Consider the following 21,273-nt stretch of genomic DNA (forward strand, 5'->3'; position numbering starts at 1 on the left):
CCGAATGAAAATCAGCCGCGTGGCAAAGAAGCCGGAGAGAAAAAAATATTGGGCCCGGCTGAAACTCACCGCATTGAAGGTAAAGGGAGAAAGAGAGACAGAAGAAGGCGTCAAAACACTGAACTGAAAGAAAATGCTGACCCAAAGCTATGGTTTTCTGTCAGTGGGTCTGACGTGCGTCAGATCCCACTGAGCAGTGAATCTTGTGCTGCAATGCGGCCCAAAACTCTCCTTCTTTTTGTATTTTCTTCAACAGACATTTACAGCGTTACAAAATTTTGTAACGTTATTAAAAAAAAAACAGGTTATAATTAATTTTTTTTACAATAATAGCTATAAAATATTTTTATCTATAAATTGAGCCCAAATTTCATATATTTTACCATACTTCTTCTCAACTTATTTTTTTTTCTAATTACTCTCTCCTACCTAATATTACTTATACTAAGCCAATATTATAGATTCAAATAATCTTAATTACCCCCAAAATAATCCAAACCACCCACAAAATTTCCTAAAATAATTTTCAAATCGATCCAAGTGTGCTACAAAATCCGAAATTCCATAATGTCAAGTTAACGCTAATTTAGTTTAATGTAAGCTAATTAGTTTTTAACGTAATCTAATTAGCATTAATTAATTTAAATCATCTATTTCATATAAAAATAAACATTGGGTAGGAGAGATAATATACCGTGGAGTATGGTAAACGGAGGACAGAGAAATAGAAAAATCAAGACCAACTAAATCATTGTAAAAAAAAAAAAAATAAGTTGGTGAGAGTTTAATGGGATGTGAGAGGTGTAAGAAGAAGAGAAGGAGAGAGAATTATAAAAACTTTAAGACAAACCAAAACCATTATACATGTTCTAAATCAATTGGTTTAAATTTATCTTTTACTCTTTTTCCTCTCTCCTTTTTGGGTTTGGTGACTGTGTTTTGTGGCTGTCGTTAGATTTCACCTTCACTCCGTCAGTCATTTACACTCTCTCAACCCAAGTCAAAAAAAGTCACTCCATCTTTCTCTCTCTCTTCCCCCTTCTTCCCATGAACACCAAGAAGCTCTAGGGTTTTTTCCCCCAAAATCTAGGGTTTTTGCATCTTCCATTCCCTCCCCAAAACCCCCATTTCTTCTCCAAAAATCACTCTTTCTCTATCTGCCCTTCATTTCTCTCTCACATCAATGGCGAAAACTCGCCCAGGAAAGCGAGACCTTGATTCATACACCATTAAAGGCACCAACAAAGTTGTCCGAGGTAAGAACAAAAAACCCACAAAAACCCTAATCATCAAATTATTTTTCTTGTTTCCTTTGTTTTTCGATTGATTTTAGTGGGTACTTATAATTTAATGAATTTTTGATTGATTTTGTAGTTGGAGATTTTTGGGTAGTTAAATTGATAATTTTTTGATTGATATTTAGTTGGAGATTGTGTTTTGATGAGACCTGCTGATGTGGGTAAACCACCATATGTTGCACGCGTTGAAAAGATTGAAGCTGATAGCAGGAACAATGTGAAAGTTAGGGTGAGATGGTATTATAGACCTGAAGAATCTATGGGTGGAAGAAGACAGTTTCATGGTGCAAAAGAATTGTTCTTATCTGACCATCATGATGTACAGAGTGCTCATACAATTGAAGGGAAGTGTACTGTGCATTCATTTAAGAACTACACTAAGCTTGAGAATGTTGGGGCTGATGATTACTTTTGTCGATTCGAATATAAGGCTGCCACTGGTGCTTTCACTCCGGACCGCGTTGCTGTGTGAGTTGATTGACTGCTATAATTTGAGTTGGGTTTTGTGTTTCCTGATGTGGGTTCTGATTGGTTTTTGTTGTGTGTGTGTTTGTCTTTTTGGTATGTAGGTATTGCAAGTGCGAAATGCCGTATAATCCGGATGATCTTATGGTGCAATGTGAGGGCTGTAAGGACTGGTAATTCATCAACTCTGGTTTGATTGATTTAGTTTTCGAGGGATTCATTTTTGGTGTTTTAGATTGTTTTTTAGGGTTTATATGTTGTTTTCTAGCTTGTTTTATTTTTTATGAGAATGTTGGGTGATTATCACTTGCTATATCCGGTAAAATGAGACATGACTCAGGTCTTGCTTATATAATGATTGACTGGCTACCATCTTTGTGATACCTGATATGGTTATTCGATGCTTCATTATCCACAGAAGTACTACCCATATGCTATTTGGAGTCTTGGATTTGAGGTGATGCTTGGAGACTCCATATTCGACCCAATAACATAAAGAAATCCCTGAAAATTGCCGGAATTTACTCTTTTGGAGACTTTGGTATACACATTGAATTAGCTCTGCCACCGGAGCTTTGAGTAATGCTGGCCCTTTTTTGTTTTGTTTCCTGAAATTTTACATGGGCAATTAGAAGTCTTGATCTTAGCTAGCAGAATTTGGCTTGTCATGATTAAGCATTATCTCACATCAGCAAGGCATAAGAACTAGATTTTGTAACTATTTGGCTATTTGCTCTTTTTCAAATTCTCAGCTCTCTTGACTGTGATTAGGTGCTAACTCTTAGATTGCTCTTAGAGGACGAAACCAGATATGCTTTGACGATGAAATTTGGTTTCATATTCTAATGATATTAAGATGCATGTAGGTTCCATCCTTCTTGCATGGGCATGACAATTGAAGAAGCAAAGAAGTTGGATCACTTTTTATGCTCTGATTGTGTAGCTGAAGATGATCCTAAGAAAGGAGGCAGCACCTTCTCTGTATCACCACTGGCTGATGGCAAGGTAAAACCTTCACCCACTGTTATGTTAGAGGTGCATCAAGCTTGCATCTATTAGCACTTTACTGTCAGTCTTTGCATGCTTGAATAGCTTATTAAAATTACCGCAGTCATTTTGGATAAGCCTGCTTGGCTGAGAAGAACTCTGGCTTTTCCCATGTTGAAGTCGGCTTACGCAATTATTGGCAGGCTAAGATGCTTGTTTACTGATTTAGCATGTTGATCTTGGGATTTGGCACTGGCTACTTTCTCTTTTGCTTATACATGCTGCTGAGTCTTTTATTTGTGGGTAGCGCAAGCACAGGAGTAATTACTTACTCCATTTTATCTTCAGTTCAGGAAGAGGCTGTCATCTGCTTCTAATCTTGATCATATGGTTTATGGTTATTGTTGGAAAGTGGCTCTCTACGTTATGCTGTGGGTAACTTTGTTTATGCAAGAAACAGGGAATCTTTGGGGATTGGGCAATGAAGAGTACAAGATTCAATTACATTTTCTGTTATGGTACAAATTTTGCTTCAACTAGACACCCAACCATTGTCGACATTGACATTGTTTTCATGTGTTTGCATGCATTGTTTTATCAAATCTTGAAGTTAGTAAAATTAGTGAACAACCAATGAATTGTGGTTTAAAGAGTAATAGCTTCTATAAAATTTAAGCAACGGAGTTCCTTTTGCTAAACGCTGAACTTTTACTTTGGCCAGCCACATGTATCGTTAAAGGCAGAGTAAAATAGACGGTGGTCACTGTTTCTCAAAAGTATTTGGTTGTGATTAGAAATTTTGCTGTTGATAGATGTATAGAAACAGATTTCCTGTTAATTCGCTTCCTCTGATGAGTGATGAAAAAAGTGGGGATTCTCCCGCATTTACACGAAGCTGTTTTCTGAAGACTCAATAAGTTTTCAAGGTCAAATTCTGTGTGCTACGAAATCATTTCCTCCTGGTTTACAAGCCTTTTCTTTCATATCCTTGACTGACTCTCTTTTGTGCATAAATGTATGTAATAATTTATTGGTGTTTTAGCATTTTTGTTGGAGTGAGGCTAATTGGAATAGGGTTCTCCAGTAACGGTAAATTCACTTGGTTTGGGCTACACACCAATTCCTCTCTCTTGTTCTCCACTTAGCATTTTCTTTTTTCTTGGATAGGATAGATAATTTAGACATGAATTGCAGACCTCTATTCAAAGAAAATGTTTTTTTTTTTCACCTCTTTAATTATTTTGTGGCATGTAAATTTCATTTTGCAACACTCTTTTTATTGCAGCCTGATAATAAGCGGAGGAAGCGATAAGATCTTAAAGGTGATTTGCAAACCCGGAGTTTGGCGATGGCTTACTCTTGCAGAGCTTTGAAGTAGTCACCTTGTAGAACTAACTGTGTTGTGAGAGGTTGTATTGTCAACTGTGAAACCTTAAAGCCATGCTTGTGCTTCAAAACTACTGGGGCTGTAATTTCCTGTGTGCTGTGCCCCCTGAGGCGATGCATGTATGACTTCTCTGTAATTTAAAACCCTGTGCAGAAAAGATTATTTAGTTCTAGCCATGGTTCGGTTTGATCACTTTCGGGGCTCGATTTCCCTGATAGCTGCCAGTAGTACCAAAGCCGTCTTTCTGATGGGGCGTCATACGACTATGTTGTCTTTTATCATTTAAAGAACGGTGAAGTTCAGCCTTAGTTCGGTAAGGTTTTTGGTTATGTCCCAGCCTGCAGGTACTGTTGCCTGGAGGATAGATATATTTAGGCATAAATGTATAAATGAAGCTCTCCAGTTTTAGACAGTAATCTGGGCAGATGATTCCTTATATGATTCCTTTCTGAATATATCAGTTCTGATTCCTGCTTCCTGTGAGTGTCAAAAATGAATTTTTGACTGTAAACAATCAACAACTTTCCCACCATTCATACATATCTAAAGCATATTCAAATTTCGACATGCTAATATTTCATGAATATTTATCTTTTTAGGAAAATGATATATGGACAACAAGTCAATAACTATTACCTCTATCTATCTCGTTAGAGTTTGTCTTGTAAGAGATCGTCTATTTTTAAATTAAAATTAGGCAATGACAAACCCAATATCAAAAAGAGAATAAACCCAGTAGTAATTAGTTTAACTTTTTTCGGTTTAGTCAGGTTTAAACTGAAGGTAAAATTTTGTCAAATAAGTTCGGTTAAGATAAGTCATGAAGATAACACATCATAACCCCAATTCAACACGCAAATAAGGAGCTGCCAATAAGTAAAAAACTTAGGTTAAAATAAGACTCCTTAATTTTGAATTTTGCTTTCTTTTAAAAAAAGAAAACACAAGTCAAATTACCTCTATTACGTTATAAAATATGGCAAAGTTTAGAGAAACAAATCAAGCCAAACCAAACTTAAAAGATTATAACTAGACAATACCAAATATTAATAAATTTATATTAGATCATCTTATTTTATATGAAGAGAACAAAATCTTTACTTCATTATCTTCTATTTCTTTATTTTCTTGATGATTAGAGTTGCTAGTTTTTAACGTCATTAAGACCGTGATTTATTTCCTAATCAATCTTTAATGATAATTCAAAAAAGGAAATTAAGTTAACTTCTAATATACTTTTTACTTTATAATTAATTTTGCTTATAGTTTTGAAGATTTCCTTAAGAGAACTTCCAAAACCACTCATATTTTTCATGCTAAAGCTTGATTAAAAGGGATAAAAGAAACGGCCATCTCCATTGAATTCTCCCTCTTCACATTAGAATTGTGATGTTACCTAATCATACACTATTTATTTAATTCAGTCCCAAATTTATTTTCTCATCCCTTCAAACAATATAAAAATGAAAATCATGCAACATTTCTCTATATTTTTCTTGGTTATTTTTGTTCCTTGCCTTCTTTTGTTGCTCATAATATTCAAACCATGTCAAATTTTCTTTTGCTATGCAGATCAAAATAGATCTTTATACATTGTTTTGGTTGAAGGTGATTCACTAGCATTTCTTCATGGTGTGCAATCTTCTCATCAAGAATCGAGAGTTCATCTTAACAGGTTAGTGATTACGAGAGTTCAGAAGTCTATGTTTTTATATATATAAGAGTTATAACGTGTAAAATTCATTCTCATTTCTCATGTAAATATGCATTCTCATATGAACTCACTTATATATATATATTGAAATCATGTTTATATATATTAGAATTTTTTTTCCCAGGATTTAAAGAGGATTTTTCGGGTTTTTGTTTTATTATTTACATTTTGGTGAAGAGTCCAATTATTATACATGGGTATGTACGAATGAAGCTCTAGGTACTAGGTAGACCCAAAACTATTTGTTTGCTCATTTATCATTTTGCAAGCTTTAAGTTTAACTGAGCAAATAAGCAGAATGCCAAAGATATAAATGAGCAGTGAATAGAAAATAGTCTTAGATATCTAATTAAATGCATCCGAATGTATAATGGAGGTTCAGCCCAGTATACCAACTTCTTAGTTCTTACAATTTTGAAATAAAAGGAAGAGGTGGTAATTCAATGAAATATCACTCAAATTCAAGGTTTGTCCAGGACGATTTGAATCCCCACCCTAACAATATGTTGGGAAATTCTCTTACGGTGGTTGTGAGCCTTTAGCCTCTAGGCTTATTTTTATTACTAGATTCAAATGAACGCAATACAAGCTTCAAGTTAATTACATATTAACATGAAATTGAAAAATATTAACAAAAAAAACATTTAAGATATTTTAAATGGACACCAAACTTCTCAAGAGTTGTCTCATATAATAGAATTATTATTATTATTATTATTAATCACATTTATTATAGTAGAATTATTATTATTATTATTATTATTACTATTATTATTATTATTATTATTATTATTATTATTATTATTATTATTATTATTATTGTTAATCACATTTATTATAGTAAAATTATTATTATCATCATTATTGTTATTTTGCATCTAGTGAAGCTTACCAAGAACATGCAAATCTCCTGGAGAAATCTCACAGCGAACTTCTCGAAAGCACCCTTGATACTGGGACCTACCAAAAGCTCCATAGCTTCACTCATCTTGCTAATGGCTTCGCCGTGCACACCACTCTTTCTCAGGTGCCGTACTGATCATCACTTCTCTCTCTTTCCCCTCCAAAAACCACCATCCATATATTCTCGGTGTCTGATAATTCATACAATACTTCTATTCTTTCTTAAAATTCTTATATGTCACCACTTTTTGATGGTAGGGTGTGACATACTAAATAACATATGTAAGTTAATTATAATGTACTAACTCCATTTATTTTTCATAGTTACATTTTCACTTTTGACATTATTTACAAAAATATTTTTGACTATTGTTTGTGATTTATTATTAAGAAAAAATATAGTCATGTGGGGTCTCTTTGATTCGTTTCGATATGAACTTTCAGAATATTATCGACTTTTTATATATTTTACAAAAAAATTAAAGATATAAAAGCTCAAAGTAGTGCATCGACATGCGTAAAAAGTGTAGGTGTAGCTATTAAAAAGGAACATATCTGAGCTAGTATATTATATGAGAAAACTGATAAGGCGCATATGGGTTATTCGTTATAGATTGATAATACAAATTTAAGGTAACTCATCGCATATTTGCATAATTAATAAGGTTATAATGGAATGATGAGAGTGAGGGATACCTTAGTAAGTTAGAGCTTTTCCGTTGGTTAGTTCCAGAAAATTCAGAGTTCGATTTTCATCACTTATACTTGCATTGTGGCTCGATCATTAAAAACCAAAAAAGAAGGTTGTAATGGAATAATTAATGATGTTTAAACTAATAATTATGGCTCCGTTTTTTATTAGGTTTTTAAGATGTCCTTTTGATTGTTAATATCTTCTTGTTTATTAATTTATTAATAAAATAATAAATGTTTAGTGTTGAAATATGGTTAAAATTAATGAACTTTGACTTTGATAAAATAAAAGGATAAATTAATAAAAAAACGTAGAAAGCATGTGATTACTCACAAGTCACAATATTACACCATCATTTAATCATACGATGCATCAACCGGAGACAATATATAACTTTTCAGAATTATACTCTTTTTTTACTACTCGCTCCGTCCCAAAATATAGTTCTCGTTTCTCTTTTTTCATGGTAATTTATGCAAGTAGAATCTAAGAGGGATAATAGAGATTTTTTGTTTATTTAAATAAAGATTGTATGGGAAAAGATGATTTTAGGAGAGAGAATGGAGAATAATTGGTGAAAGAGCATTAATTGTAACATTTTGGTTGAATAAACAAAGAAAACAACAAAATTCAAGAAGCAAATAAATGATGGAGATACGGTTTTTCTAGACAAACTAGTTATTAGGCCCGGGCTATGCCTTGGGTAAGAAAAAATTTCATTTATTAATATAATACTTTATGATAATAACACTAAATGCAACTTAGCCTAATAGTTAAGACTTTAGTATATGTACTTGATGTCTCGGGATCAAACCTACTACGCAATTTCTAAATTTTTTTATTGATATGGATTACATGAACTAAAGCTCCATAGGGAGAGCGCCACGTGGCACAATATCTTGTTATGCACGCCTTTTAATATATTTTTATAGATTACGGTAAAATGTGGAACTAAATATGGAAATGGAAACTATATTTTGGGACATCCAAAATGGAAATGCGAACTATATTTTGAGATGAAGGGAGTACATTTTATGTACTTAATAATAATAATAATATTTCTATATGTTTTGTAAATAATATTTGTATACTACCAAAATTAAAGTCACATAATATTTTTGTTTGGGTTAAAAAAAAAAAAAAAACAGGCAGAGAAGCTAAAAAAGAGCCCTAGGGTGAAGTTGATGGAAAGAGATAGAGGAGCAAAGTTGATGACAACATACACTCCAAAGTTCCTAAAGTTGCCTGAAACTATATGGGCTCAACAAGGAGGAGATGAAAATGCAGGAAAAGGAATTGTAATAGGTTTTGTTGATTCTGGCATTAATCCATTCCACCCAAGCTTTGCTGCTGATGATGACTTATTGATGATCAACACTAGCTTAGTTTGCTCGAATTCGACTCGATTTTGCGGTGTTTGCCACACCGGTCCACGTTTTCCGGCGAGTTCTTGCAATGGGAAGATAGTTTCAGCTAGGTTTTTTGCTAATGGAGCTCAAGCTGTGTCTCTTCTTAATGCTTCTGTGGATTTTCTTTCACCCTTTGATGCTGATGGTCATGGGAGGTAAAAGTAGTACTACTTATTAAATCACCCTTAGCTGATATATAAAAGTTAGTTTTGACCACTTTAATTTTTTTATAATAAACTATATGTACACAACTTGTCATCTAATTAGTCTTGTTCTTAGAAACAAAGATACTTCTATATAGTTGCATTTATTTTTATTGAATGCCAACGTTATATGCATCTTAGAAAAAGATTTTTGTGTCATAGCATGGTGTTAGGATATATTTATTTGGAAGGGTTTATCTAGGCATATCCCGAAGTGTTTATTTATTAGAGATAATATTTAACCTATTTTGTGGAGAAGAACCAATTAAAATAGGGTTTTGTGGGGAAACACCAATTAAATAATTTTTTGGTGGGAAGAAGTAATTAAAATAGTTTCGTTGGCAACTTAACACCACATTAAGATCTTCAGGCCAAATTGTCAACTTTTCGGCGTTGACAATTTCTTTCCCTCCAAAACCTTGTTTTTTTGTTTTGTCTTATTTCCCCCTTCTATATATTTTAAAGCCCTAATTTCCCCAATTTTTTCCAATTTTCCCAATTTTCCCAATTTCCTCATTTTATTGAAACTAAAGCTCTCATCCTCAACCTCGGAGCGGATAGTAGTACTAAACTACTAGTTAGCAAACTCGGAGCAAAGTGCACTCGTACGAGTTCGTAGAGGAGAAACGAGTGAACTCGGATCGAAAATCAGACTTGTTGATAAATGAAAATCTGAAACAATGTGAGTGAGTGAGGAGACAGGAAGAGAGAGAGTGTGTTAATTAATAAGAAAATGGAGAAGTGGGTAAGCATGAGAAGTTTTTAGAGAGAGAGAAAAAAAGATGGGGATCTCGTGAAATAAAGAGGAGAAAACAAAGAATGTGTTGACAAAACAAAAAAAAAAAACGAGTTTTTTGGGGAAACTTGTCAATGCCGGAAAGTTGACAATTTAACCTGAAAATCGTAATGTAGTGTTTAGTTGCTAAAGGAAGTATTTTATTTAGTCTTTCCTTGCAAAAAAGAATTTAGGTGGTGTTTTCCCACAAAAATGCTATTTTAATAGGTTTTTCCCCGCAAAAAATTCTATTTTTTTTAGTGAAAGAAATATTATCTCCAAATGAACACTTCAAAATATGTCTAGATAAACATTTATAAATAAATAGATTTAGAAAATATTCCTAAATTTATAATTAAGACATGCTCTATCTGTTTTGTTTAGTCTGATAAAAACAACAAGGTGGTTGTAGACATTCTGAACACCTCAAAATCCATTATACAGATGATCAGATGGAGAAATGATCAGGATCTGACAATGAAATGTATCTGACAAAATTTTTATACTTAAATAGTGATGCATCAAGTGTTAGATCCTATCATCTCTCATACATATGTTAAAAAAACTCTCACTGATTACTGATGTTATTGTCATTGGTATTAATTGAACTAGTAGATTTTTGCCTTTGTTATTGAAATATTGATTTAATAATGCAGCCACGTAGCCTCAACTGCTGCAGGGAACTCCAGGGTTCCAGTAGTGGTAGATGGTTTTTTCTATGGGACAGCGAGTGGGATGGCGCCTCATGCCCGGTGAGGACTGACAAACTATCATTTTTTTTTTATTCGGTAATTTACTGGCCCAAACAGGCTTAGCCTTCATGAGCTAGGGATAAAAAGGGAATCCCGACCCATAAGAAAACTTCCAGAGACTGAAAATTGAGGATTTATATCTAGAAGCTCCAATCATTAGGTTGCCACATAATTCTCAACTATCATTTTTATTTGGTTAATAGGGATTGCTGATAGTTATTACAAAAAAAAAAGATAAAGGGAATAGATGCTAATGGTTATGACCATTTTTAATTGAACAGTTTCAACTATCGATTAACTCTGACTAGTCTCAAGTTTGGAGGTTTTTTTCGAAAACATTCTTGTATGACTTATAACTTGTTAATATAGGTAAATAAAAAAGAGATGATGATAGCTAAAAGAGGATTAAAGAAAGTACAAATTCGTTTACTGCATAACATTAGGATGTTTTGTTAATTTTTAATAGGTTATAATACAAGACTACTTTAATTTGTACAACATGCCTAAACTTAGGATTTGAATTTCTTTTGGGTTCTATGGTAAACTGATTTCCTCCCAGGATTGCAGTTTACAAGGCTATATATCCAACAGTTGGTACTCTCACTGATGTCTTGGCTGCAATTGATCAAGTAAGCACCTATCTAAACCGATTAATCGAAAGAAACTGATCATTATGCAAATTATGAGAGCTTTTATTTCAATATGCAATGTGCAACCTTATTACATTTTTCTCACTAAATTGCTGAAATGTGCACTAAAGCCCTTTCCTTAAGGAAATCCAAGGACCTCTAATTTATGTTTACAAACTTTTATCCAAGTGCCTAAGCACCTCGATAATCATCGTTCAAAATAGCATGTACGCTTCTACAAGATGCCGTGTTCAATTTCTGATACTCACACATCCCTGTAATTCATCCTCCATATAGCCAGTTAAGTTGGAGTTTGAATATGCTTTGATTTTTTTCAGGCAGTGAAAGATGGAGTAGACATTCTGACCTTGTCGGTAGAACCAGATGAACCAGGAGAAGGCACAGTAACTTTCCTTGATGTTTTTGAAATCTTCACATTACTAGCAAGAAGAGCAGGGGTTTTTGTGGTGCAAGCAGCAGGAAACAAAGGGCCTGGTCCGAGCACGGTGGTATCCTTGAGTCCTTGGTCTGTTGGCGTCGCTGCTTGCAGCACAGACAGAAGCTACCCTGCTACCCTTTTTCTTGGAAATGGCCAGAAGATTGTAGGAGTGGGGTTATCAGGCAAGTCTTTCTATCTAATATCCTTTAGAAAATGTGTTTCCTGTCACTCAGAGAGATCAGTAGCCATGAGCCAAGCTATGTTTAGGTGCGTTCTCTTCACATTAAAGATGAGGTTTATTAGTGGCTGATTAGGTCTAATAAGTTCAATTCATACAAGTTTTAGGTGAAGAAAGCGCACTCATTAGTCGGACTCTCTATTTAGTTCAAGTACCCATGTCAGATGCTGGACACTCCGACATAGATGTGGGCACTTCGACACGTTGATGAAATTTTCCATAAAATAGCTGAGTTGGACATATACGCGTGTTTGCAGGACAACATACACCTTTATGCTAGTTTTCACTGGAGACATGCATCCATATCTGCTGAATTTCGAATATGACTTTTCTATATGCAGGGCCAACCTTTGGAAATGGGATACTGAAATATAAGCTGGTGCTAGCGAAAGATGCAGTTCATATTAATGGTTCTTTCCCCAGAACTCCACCTTACATAGAGGAATGCCAGTTCCCTGAAGCTCTTAATCCAATGATAGTAGCTGGTAGCATAGTGATCTGCAACTTCTCGGCTGGATTTTACAACCAAACTTCCTCTCTCACTTCCATCATCAACACTGCAAAAATACTGGGATTCATGGGTTTCATATTAGTTGCAAGTCCTACTTATGGTGATTTTGTTGCAGAACCAGTGCCTTTCCCTGTGCCTGGAATTATGATCCCAAAAACAGCAGAAGCCAAGGTATAAGCTTAGTTATACAACCTCAATCCCCAAAAGATGGTAACATTTCATAAATCTACCTGTCTCATACTCTCATAAAGTTACATGTAAGTGTTTCCATGAACAAGATATATAATATGATACGCAGGGAATAGATTTTATATGCAATATAATGTTCGGCATTTCCTTTCTGATAAAAATTCTCAATACTATAGTCTTTTGCCATATTTATTAAAGATGTATTTTTAATAGATCATTTCTCAATACTATGAAGAGCAAACTAAGAGAACTGAACGAGGATGTGTAATAAGATATGGTGGAAGAGCCTCCATAGGCGAAGGGAGAACGGCTGTTTTTGACAGGCAAATGCCTACTGTAAGCAGATTTTCTTCCAGGGGACCTGATATCATTGATAGCCACAGAAATCCTGCAGATGTTCTCAAGCCTGATTTTGTGGCACCAGGACAGCAGATATGGGCAGCTTGGAGTCCTCTCAGTGCCTCCGAACCCATATTTGAAGGTAAATTCAAACAAGTTCCACGATCACATCTAGAGAAAGAGATGAAACTTGTATACTCCCTCCGCACAAATTGTAAATTAAAACATTTACCCAGAAGAAGGGTGTCTGAGTTCAAAGTTAACATTCTACTTCGATTCCTAACATAGGGATCCATAACCACTGGGTTGAGATCATTGTCCCGTTCAGTGTTCCATCTTGTCTCACTCTTTCTTCTTGTTTCCCCACCTCATCAATCTAAAGTTAGCTACCTTTAACAATTTGTGTAAGTGGGGAGGTGTCAAGAACTCAAGATAAGAACTATTTGTGACAGTAAATGAGACACCATATGGGACAACGAATTGTTACCCACCTAGCCAATTTTTTACTCTCAACTTTTCCCACCCCTTACTCCTTGAACTCCATGCTCCATAGTAATGTTAATTTCAAACAGGGTTAAAGGGAGTATAAGCCAAGGCTTGCGCTAGACCTTTTATGCATCAAATTATCAATTCATAATACTTGGTTTCTAACAACAGGGAACAATTTTGCCATGATGTCTGGAACTAGTATGGCAGTACCTCACATTGCAGGGATAGCTGCACTGATCAAGCAACGTAACCCTTCATGGACCCCATCCATGATTGCATCAGCAATCTCAACTACTGCCACTAAATATGACAATTCTGGAGAAGTTATTCTCTCTGAAGGATATGACATTGGTAGCTTGAAAGTTTCCACTCCCTTTGATATAGGTGCTGGCTTGGTGAATCCAGCAAGAGCAGCAGATCCCGGATTAGTAATCATGCCAGGTAAGTTATAATTAATGAAAAAGTTGTGGAATTATATTGTAACCTGTAACATAATTTCATCAAACTAACCTAAAAAACCTGTTTAAGCTATAAACATTCACCTGACACACATTCTTTATTTGACATCATCTAAAGAGGGTTCATACTAAAAAGTTACTGCCCCCAACTCTTTAGCTTAGAAAAGTAATATATATACAGTAAAAAGCAGTACTGATCAGAAATTTTTTTCTATTATCCCAGTAAAATTCAGTTTTGATTTTGATAAATGAAAATCAGCTTTGATTAGTAAAAATCCGTTCAATCAGCAAAATTATTTCAGTTCAATAATAGCCAGTCAAAAAATTCGTACTACTTTAACAAGCGAGAATAGCCTTATTCTCTGTCTTTATTATTTGCTGAAGTTTTTGGTTATCATTTTTTCTGGAGGGAGGGGGAATTTTTAGGGCACAGCTTCATGTAAAGTAGAAAGATGCTTACTTTCTGTTCAGGAGAAGGAGAATATGTAGCTTTCCTGTGCTCATTGTCCAACATCAATCGAGAACAAGTCGAAGCTGCGACAGGTGGGTCATGCAACCATCCGCTTGAGCATCCAGCAGACTTAAACCTTCCATCAGTGACAATAACATCTCTTGTTGGATCTCAAGTAGTCAAGCGGAAAGTGATCAATGTGGCAAGCAAACAAGAAACATACCTGTGTGCTGTACTTCCACCAAACGGGGTGACAGTTGATGTATCTCCAACTTGGTTCACCATTGCTCCAACAGAAACCCAAGGTTTGGAAATCAAACTGAATGTTGTTACCCAGGCGAAGGAATTCAGCTTCGGAGAGATTGTTTTAACAGGAAGCTTGGATCACATTGTGAGGATTCCCTTGTCAGTTTTACCTGTTTCAATTTCTTAGCAGGTCAAATTAGAAGCAATTATACTTGTACAACCCATCCTGCTGCAAGGAAAAATGAAGCTCTTAGCAACATATCAAGTTGTTCATCACAAAGAAATGTATAGTATACGCATTGCTACATGTATAAGTAGCTGAGTATCACGTTCCAGCTTCAATTCTTCACTGCAATAGCTGATAAAAATGTAGCAATGCTTGCCTTTTGAGGTACTGAATCCGATACATGATAGTAATAATTTTAATTAGAAGCAGTTTAAAACATGATGGTAAAAGAAGGTTCAGACGTACACTGATAAGCAGCTTACACAAAAAATCAAAGCTTTGTGCATTTAGAAAGAATCTGTATTTAGTGCATTGTACAAGAAATGGTACATCAATACAATTTAATACAATAAGCAGCCGCTGCTTGCCAAGATACAAGCCATCAATTTGTACTGTGTAGTTACCCTCTATAGTCTATATAGCTAGAAAAAAATCAGTGTAACTTATCAATTGCAACCTATGCAGAAAACAATGGTGGATACTGTGGCCTGAAAAAATACTAATATACAAGAACTATTCTATGGCTGCACCACACTACTCCAACAAACACATACACTCTCTGCAACGTGGATGTCTATAGATACTTCTCGCTGTTGGCCGTCGATGGACTTGTTTAGTTTGCCGCACTGCCTTCCTCACTCTCTGTTCAAATACCTTCCATTCTATAGTGGAGTTCTTCAAGAATATGTCTGCAAGTCTGCGTTTGTTCGGCCGTATAGTAGGCATTTGTCCTCCCCCATAATACATTCGAAATCCAGAAACTAGAGCTGATAACTGACTTCCAGAGTCTGTCATGGCAAAGGCTGTGGCTGCTGTACAACCTATAAAGTCGAGTGCTGCCAACTAAGATAGAGAAAAAGGAGCAAAAACAATAAGGTTATCATAGCCTAGCTAGTTAATGAACAGAACAATTACACTACTATAACAAAAATACAAACCAAACAATCATACAAGTAGATTACATTAAGAGTACCAAGAGCACACATAATGACATATACAGATCTCAGGTCAACATTTTATACAGACAAGAAAACATAGGGCATCCAGACCTCTGATAAATGAAAGATGAGGAGCTAAAAAAAATTCATTGAATATCCTACATCAAGTAGATAATCCTATACTTCTGCTAGTAGTGCTACTATTGATATATGAGCATATTGCACATAAAAAAAATTTGAGATACAAAACAAAGAAATTGAAAAATGAGTGGTGAAACCGCAATTCATAATTGCAAAGTACAGAAAATGGATAAACAAGTGACACAATTTTTAATGATTTCTCTCTCTTGTTTTTGCTCCTGGTGGTTGTTTCCAAATTGTGGTATGAATAACTTTGGATATTCAATAATTCCATCAAGACTAGATCGCTAAACTGGTTATGAGAGATACGAATCAAACACATACCTGACAACATTACATGCCAAGATCTAATTACCCCGCAAAGATAAGCAAAATTGTAAGAAAAAGGAAAAGTTTGCACATGTGCAAGTACCTGAGATGAAAAGTTCTTGAACGGTTCGAGTTCAGATTGTGATAATAAATTTTCTTTAGTAACCAAATGAGGATACAGACTGGTTAAGGAAGCCAGCCTTGATGGTCCTCCATATATTTGGGCACCCGCCAGAAATATATGCGTCTTACGATTGAAACCTAGAGCAGTAAGCATAAGCACTGCTTCTTCAGGTGTTAGTGGACATAAACCTTCTGACCTAAGTTCATCAGGAGTAGGTAACCTGCAGTACAAGAACCAAGTTTTTTGTTCAGTTCATAATTGTTTATCTGCAACTTGCTAAGGGATTGACGAAGACAACAATAGCACATACTTTTCGTTACTCTTGAGTACTGTCAATGCAGGGAAATGAATTTGGCGATATGCTTCCAACTCCTTCTGCTCTTCTTCACCCCCACCAAACTTGCAAAGTGAATGAGCCACCATGTCAATCTCATATCTCAGGTGCAAAGCTAGGTACTTTGGGCCTTTCATAGACTGACCTCTTTTTCTTTTCCCCATTTTCTTGGCATATGGGCCCAGAAGATAACTATCCAAAGGTCCAGCATAAGATGAATTTTGCCTCACTCTTTGAAGAACTAATGCACCGGCTTCTTGAATCTTTGGGACAAATTGCAGTGCATAGAAATTACATCTGCATCGGAGTCTCTGTTTGTAGTCCCCAATCAGGAAGTGTACCAGAAATAAAGAATTAACAAAAGGAATAGTAGACAATATATTTTCTACAGGGATTATAGGCCTCTAGCTGGTGGAGACCAATTGGTCTATATCAGAAATATTGGTACAGAACCCCCATCCGATTGAATACAAAACGGTCACATTGATACATATACTAATACCGTTTTTGCAGATTTCATAGTACCATGGGAAGGTTTTATAGTGCCACTAGAAAATATGGTACCACTTAATTAATTCAATAAAGTAATAGCTCCTCATACATTCCATGTTGTTCTCCACCAGATAGAGAACAACACTTCCTCATATATTCTATTAGCCACGCCTATTCTCAAACACTTTACCTGAATCTGAGATGGAATTGGATCAAATGCCAAGCGGTTTCCGAATCCAAGAAAGTGGATTACTTTGTTTCTTAGTAAGAGAGGAAGGATGCTTTTGCGGTAAAAGCTTGGCTTGGCCTCCTTCATGATGTCTTCATCAGTCACCTGGAATAAAGCTATATAATTAGTACAGAGGAAACACTTCAAGCATCAATTTGTTTGCTAAGAATTATTCCTAATTGTTTGAGCTGGAAAACTGACCACACTATCAATTGCATCCAGATCTAAAGACCGCAATTCCTCAGGCAGTTCCTTCACTATCCGGATATCAGGTTTTAAGTAGTTGATAAAATGCTCCTCCTGATAGATATCGCCGAATTGACTAAGAATTATGGAATATGATAGTCACTCTTCCATTAAAAGCATTGAAATGCTCAGAAATAGGCATTTAGTCACTACATTGTTACAGATAATCATGAGTACAGAGTTTAAAAAATACAAGACAGAAAGGAGTTTAACAACATGCAGTCAAATTGACTTACAGCGTTAGCCAAAGGCAGGAATAGTTTATATGAACAAGAGGACAAGAACAGTCAAGCAAATCAAATACTGTTAAAGAGAAACACGCAAATAACACGATTTCAAGGTAAATATTACATAAAAGCTTCAGATTGCGCGGAAATTATGTAACTGTGGAAGCCATCACTCCACAGATCTATGAGACTATGAAAAACAAGATTTACTATATTCACAAGCCAAGCATCATAAATAACGCATTAGATAAATATATTGCAAGTAATATCAGCCAGCGACAATAGAGCATATCAGAAAACAAAAATATCAAAAAAGCAACTCAACTATGATAAAAGCATGACAAATAATAAAACACCTCACTAATATATTTTTCAGAAAAACATAAACTTAGTTAAATGTGAAAACCACACCCCACTCAGTTGATGGACAAAAGAATTAAGCCAATGGTATCAGAATGATACCTCACATCTCTCCAGACGCTGCTGAACATAAATTTGGGAAGAACAAGAGTCGCATTAAGTAATCGTGCAACAGCAACAGCATTGCATACCTGGTATTATCAAAAGCAGCATACTCAGAACCCCTGCTATAAGTCTACAGCCAAGAAATGCCACTAACAGTAGCTTAAGTTCCACTAAAAAATATATCGTAAAAAAAACACTTATATATATGAGATTGATTACCGCAACTCTCTGCTGATTCAACCCACCGTTAGCAGTGATCATAATGTATCCATTGTTTCCTTCTGATGAATGGACAACAAGAGCATAGTAAGTCAATCAAAAAACTTATGAAAAAGAACATCAATTACGAAGTTGGGATGAAGAGATTACCACTAGGTTCCCAATCACGCTCTTCAGAACAGGGCTTCCAGTTGGAAGCACGATCATAAGGCTCTTCCCACAACCCTTTCGGCTCCGGCTTATTTTGTCCCTAGACATTGTGATAGATGTAAACTTAACTGAAAGACTGACATGTAGAGGCCTCAGTTAAATGACTAGTTGACACAAAAAGAAGGCATACCTCAGCTAAAGCATGGGAAGCCAATTTCAACAACCTTCCAAATGGTGTCTTTTGAGGCTTGTTCACTTTAATTATCTTTCTCAGATCTTCCTACATCCAATGACAAATAGCAGCATATTAGTAGTGCCTCCACAATGGAACAAGTAGTTGTCATTGCCAGCATTAACACAGATAATCGATAATGTAATACTGCAATAATGTAACAAAAATCGCTGCGAATTTGTAGAAGAGCATACATACACAGACATACTAAGCCAAGCCAAGCCAAACTTATTCTCCACCACAAGTCCACAACAGAGCATTTTCTCCTCTCTTTCAGAAAAAGCAAAATCCTATTCCTTTGACTCAATCTTTTATTTTCCAACTCCTAAGTCTCAGTGTTCCAACTTTTCCAGAATTGAAATTTCCACATAGCATAAGACAATTTTAAGTAGAGGAGGAAGCAACACTAGTGGAGGATCTCCTTTCCATAATTCCAAAATCCAAATCCATATACACAGAGAGGAACTAATTCTAACAATTCATTAATGTTTAATCAATACACTATATTTGTAAGATTAAAAATAGCACATTCACTAAACTTCCATAATTGGTATATAAAATCCAACAAAGTTACCTTCTTTATCTTATGCACTTAAACCACAAAATCATACAATACTAAGTCCATAATAATTGCAAACAAACTTCAATACTTAAATGCTAATCACCCATAAGCACTCATGAAAAAACTCTAAAATCTCCCTCCATCTTTTTCCTAACAGATCAAATTTGTAACACAAACTTATGCAAATTATTACCAAAATTGCTGAGCAAAACTCTTCAAAAAAAGAAACCCAATAATCCATACATCATAGGAAATTCAACATACTAACACCAGATTTGAAACCCAATTATTTTTACAAAAAAAATTTAATTTTCCTACAAAAAAGATATAAAATTTAATACCTTAATAACAACAGGAGATTTGGAATTTTTAACAGAGGAGGTAAATTTTGGTCCAACCCCAGAATAATTAAGGCGGGAAAGCATCCACCAATTGATAATAAAGAAGAAACCCAATAATCCAATCAAAAAACCCAAACCCTTGAAACGTTTCCAAGGTGAAACTCGAATTCCTCGTTTTTTTGAACCACGTTTTTTGGAATTGTAAGTGGGTGTATCAACAGATTGATCTGAATCAGAAAACGTCTTCGAAACGCCATTAATGGAGCTTAAATTCATGAGTTTGTGCTTAAGTTGCAGGATTTCTTAAAAGATATAAAAATGGAAAGATGAGCTTAAGAAATTTTAATGGTGATTTGGGGAAGATTTGAATGTAAGTAAAGTTTAATTGAAATGCTTAGAAAGGTGGGAGTTTAATGGTAGATATTGGAAGGAGGAGAGTGACTTGCGTCTTTTAGTAAGAAAACTTAGAATATGATATGACTATATTTGACTAATCTCGTGAATTATTAGAAGGAAAATTTATGTTTGTTTTTTCAAATTTTTATTTGTAACAATTATGAAAACATTTACAAAACAATTATAACAAAAAGATATGGAGAATGAAGTTTGCGTTAAAAGCTTCTCAACAAAAAAAGTTTGTGTAAAAAATAAAGATTTGCGAAAATGGTGATTTTTTCTTTTTTACGTGTCTCTTCTTTTTTTACTAATATCATATTGTATAAGCCATTTGAATGAGTAGTGAGAGTATATATAAACCGAAAAATACAAATATAATAGTAATAAAAGCTACTCCATAAGAAATTTGTTCTAAAAAATTTGATTTTTACAATATTAAATGATATAAGGAATGTTAGCTAACTAAATGACATAAGGGGAAGTGTTGGTTAACTATAAGTTTGATAAGATGTTCAATAAGAATGTCATAAGCTTTGTTTATTCAGTTTCAGTAATTTTTGTTTTGGTATCATTGTCAAGGTTCCATTGCATCACTATTTTTTGGTTTTCAATTCATTGACAAGTTAATTTAATAAGATACTCCTATAAGAGATGTAGTGTTATATAGTGTAGAATTAAATACTTCCTCCGTTTTTTTTAGATGTTACACTTTTCAAATCACGGACTCCTAGGTAATTTTTGGAGAGGAGAGAGATAGAGAGAATGAAAAACAAGAGGGTCCCATGTGAACATGTGATAGGAGAGAAATAGAGAGAAGTTATTAGCCAAAATAAAAGTGTAACATCTAATTTAAAACATCCCAAAATAGAAAGTGTAACATCTAAAAAAAACGGAGGAAGTATAATATTTTATAATGCTTTCAGTATATATTTTTTAGCTTTGAATATCAATTTATCTCAAATTATATTGCTAAAAATAATTCTCAAAAATAATAATATAAGGAGTATCATTTAGTTTGATTATATCAAATATCAATATATCGTGAAAATAAATTTATATCATAGTT

At 34.6% G+C, this 21,273-nt stretch overlaps 3 protein-coding genes across 5 annotated transcripts; 2 read left to right on the forward strand and 1 right to left on the reverse strand.

The window, feature by feature from the left end:
- Window positions 1-933: 933 nt before the first annotated feature.
- LOC104900941 (chromatin remodeling protein EBS) lies at window positions 934-4,614 on the forward strand. 2 transcript variants are annotated; one of them, XM_048634723.2, is made up of 6 exons: window positions 934-1,256; window positions 1,424-1,766; window positions 1,868-1,936; window positions 2,630-2,768; window positions 3,099-3,268; window positions 4,036-4,614. In XM_048634723.2, the coding sequence occupies exons 1-6, from the start codon at window positions 1,184-1,186 to the stop codon at window positions 4,121-4,123; spliced, it is 882 nt and encodes a 293-aa protein (XP_048490680.1). In that variant the 5' UTR covers window positions 934-1,183; the 3' UTR covers window positions 4,124-4,614. The 2 variants fall into 2 exon arrangements, with proteins under 2 accessions (XP_048490680.1, XP_010686778.1); XM_010688476.4 differs by lacking the exon at window positions 3,099-3,268 and having other exon boundaries at window positions 946-1,256.
- Window positions 4,615-6,716: 2,102 nt separating this feature from the next.
- Window positions 6,717-15,331, forward strand: LOC104901017 (subtilisin-like protease SBT2.4; the record flags this gene model as incomplete). The annotated part of the gene is made up of 9 exons (XM_010688559.4): window positions 6,717-6,878; window positions 8,597-9,012; window positions 10,492-10,587; window positions 11,147-11,216; window positions 11,555-11,837; window positions 12,235-12,575; window positions 12,807-13,074; window positions 13,590-13,862; window positions 14,351-15,331. Coding segments are annotated over 9 exons (2,322 nt in total), but the record flags the coding sequence as incomplete, so codon positions are not given.
- LOC104900942 (O-fucosyltransferase 15) lies at window positions 15,062-20,286 on the reverse strand. Of its 2 annotated transcripts, none has more exons than XM_010688477.4 (10): window positions 19,812-20,286; window positions 18,867-18,956; window positions 18,677-18,776; window positions 18,527-18,588; window positions 18,305-18,393; window positions 17,571-17,691; window positions 17,331-17,474; window positions 16,625-16,959; window positions 16,294-16,534; window positions 15,062-15,645 (listed from the first exon to the last, which is right to left on the reverse strand). In XM_010688477.4, exons 1-10 carry the CDS (start codon window positions 20,085-20,087, stop codon window positions 15,337-15,339), a joined length of 1,767 nt encoding a protein of 588 aa, XP_010686779.1. In that variant the 5' UTR covers window positions 20,088-20,286; the 3' UTR covers window positions 15,062-15,336. The 2 variants fall into 2 exon arrangements, with proteins under 2 accessions (XP_010686779.1, XP_048490381.1); XM_048634424.2 differs by having other exon boundaries at window positions 18,867-18,952; window positions 19,812-19,954.
- Between the last annotated feature and the right edge of the window lie 987 nt (window positions 20,287-21,273).

This window comes from Beta vulgaris, chromosome 8, assembly GCF_026745355.1.
Source record: "Beta vulgaris subsp. vulgaris cultivar EL10 chromosome 8, EL10.2, whole genome shotgun sequence".
Classification (NCBI taxonomy): domain Eukaryota; kingdom Viridiplantae; phylum Streptophyta; class Magnoliopsida; order Caryophyllales; family Amaranthaceae; genus Beta; species Beta vulgaris.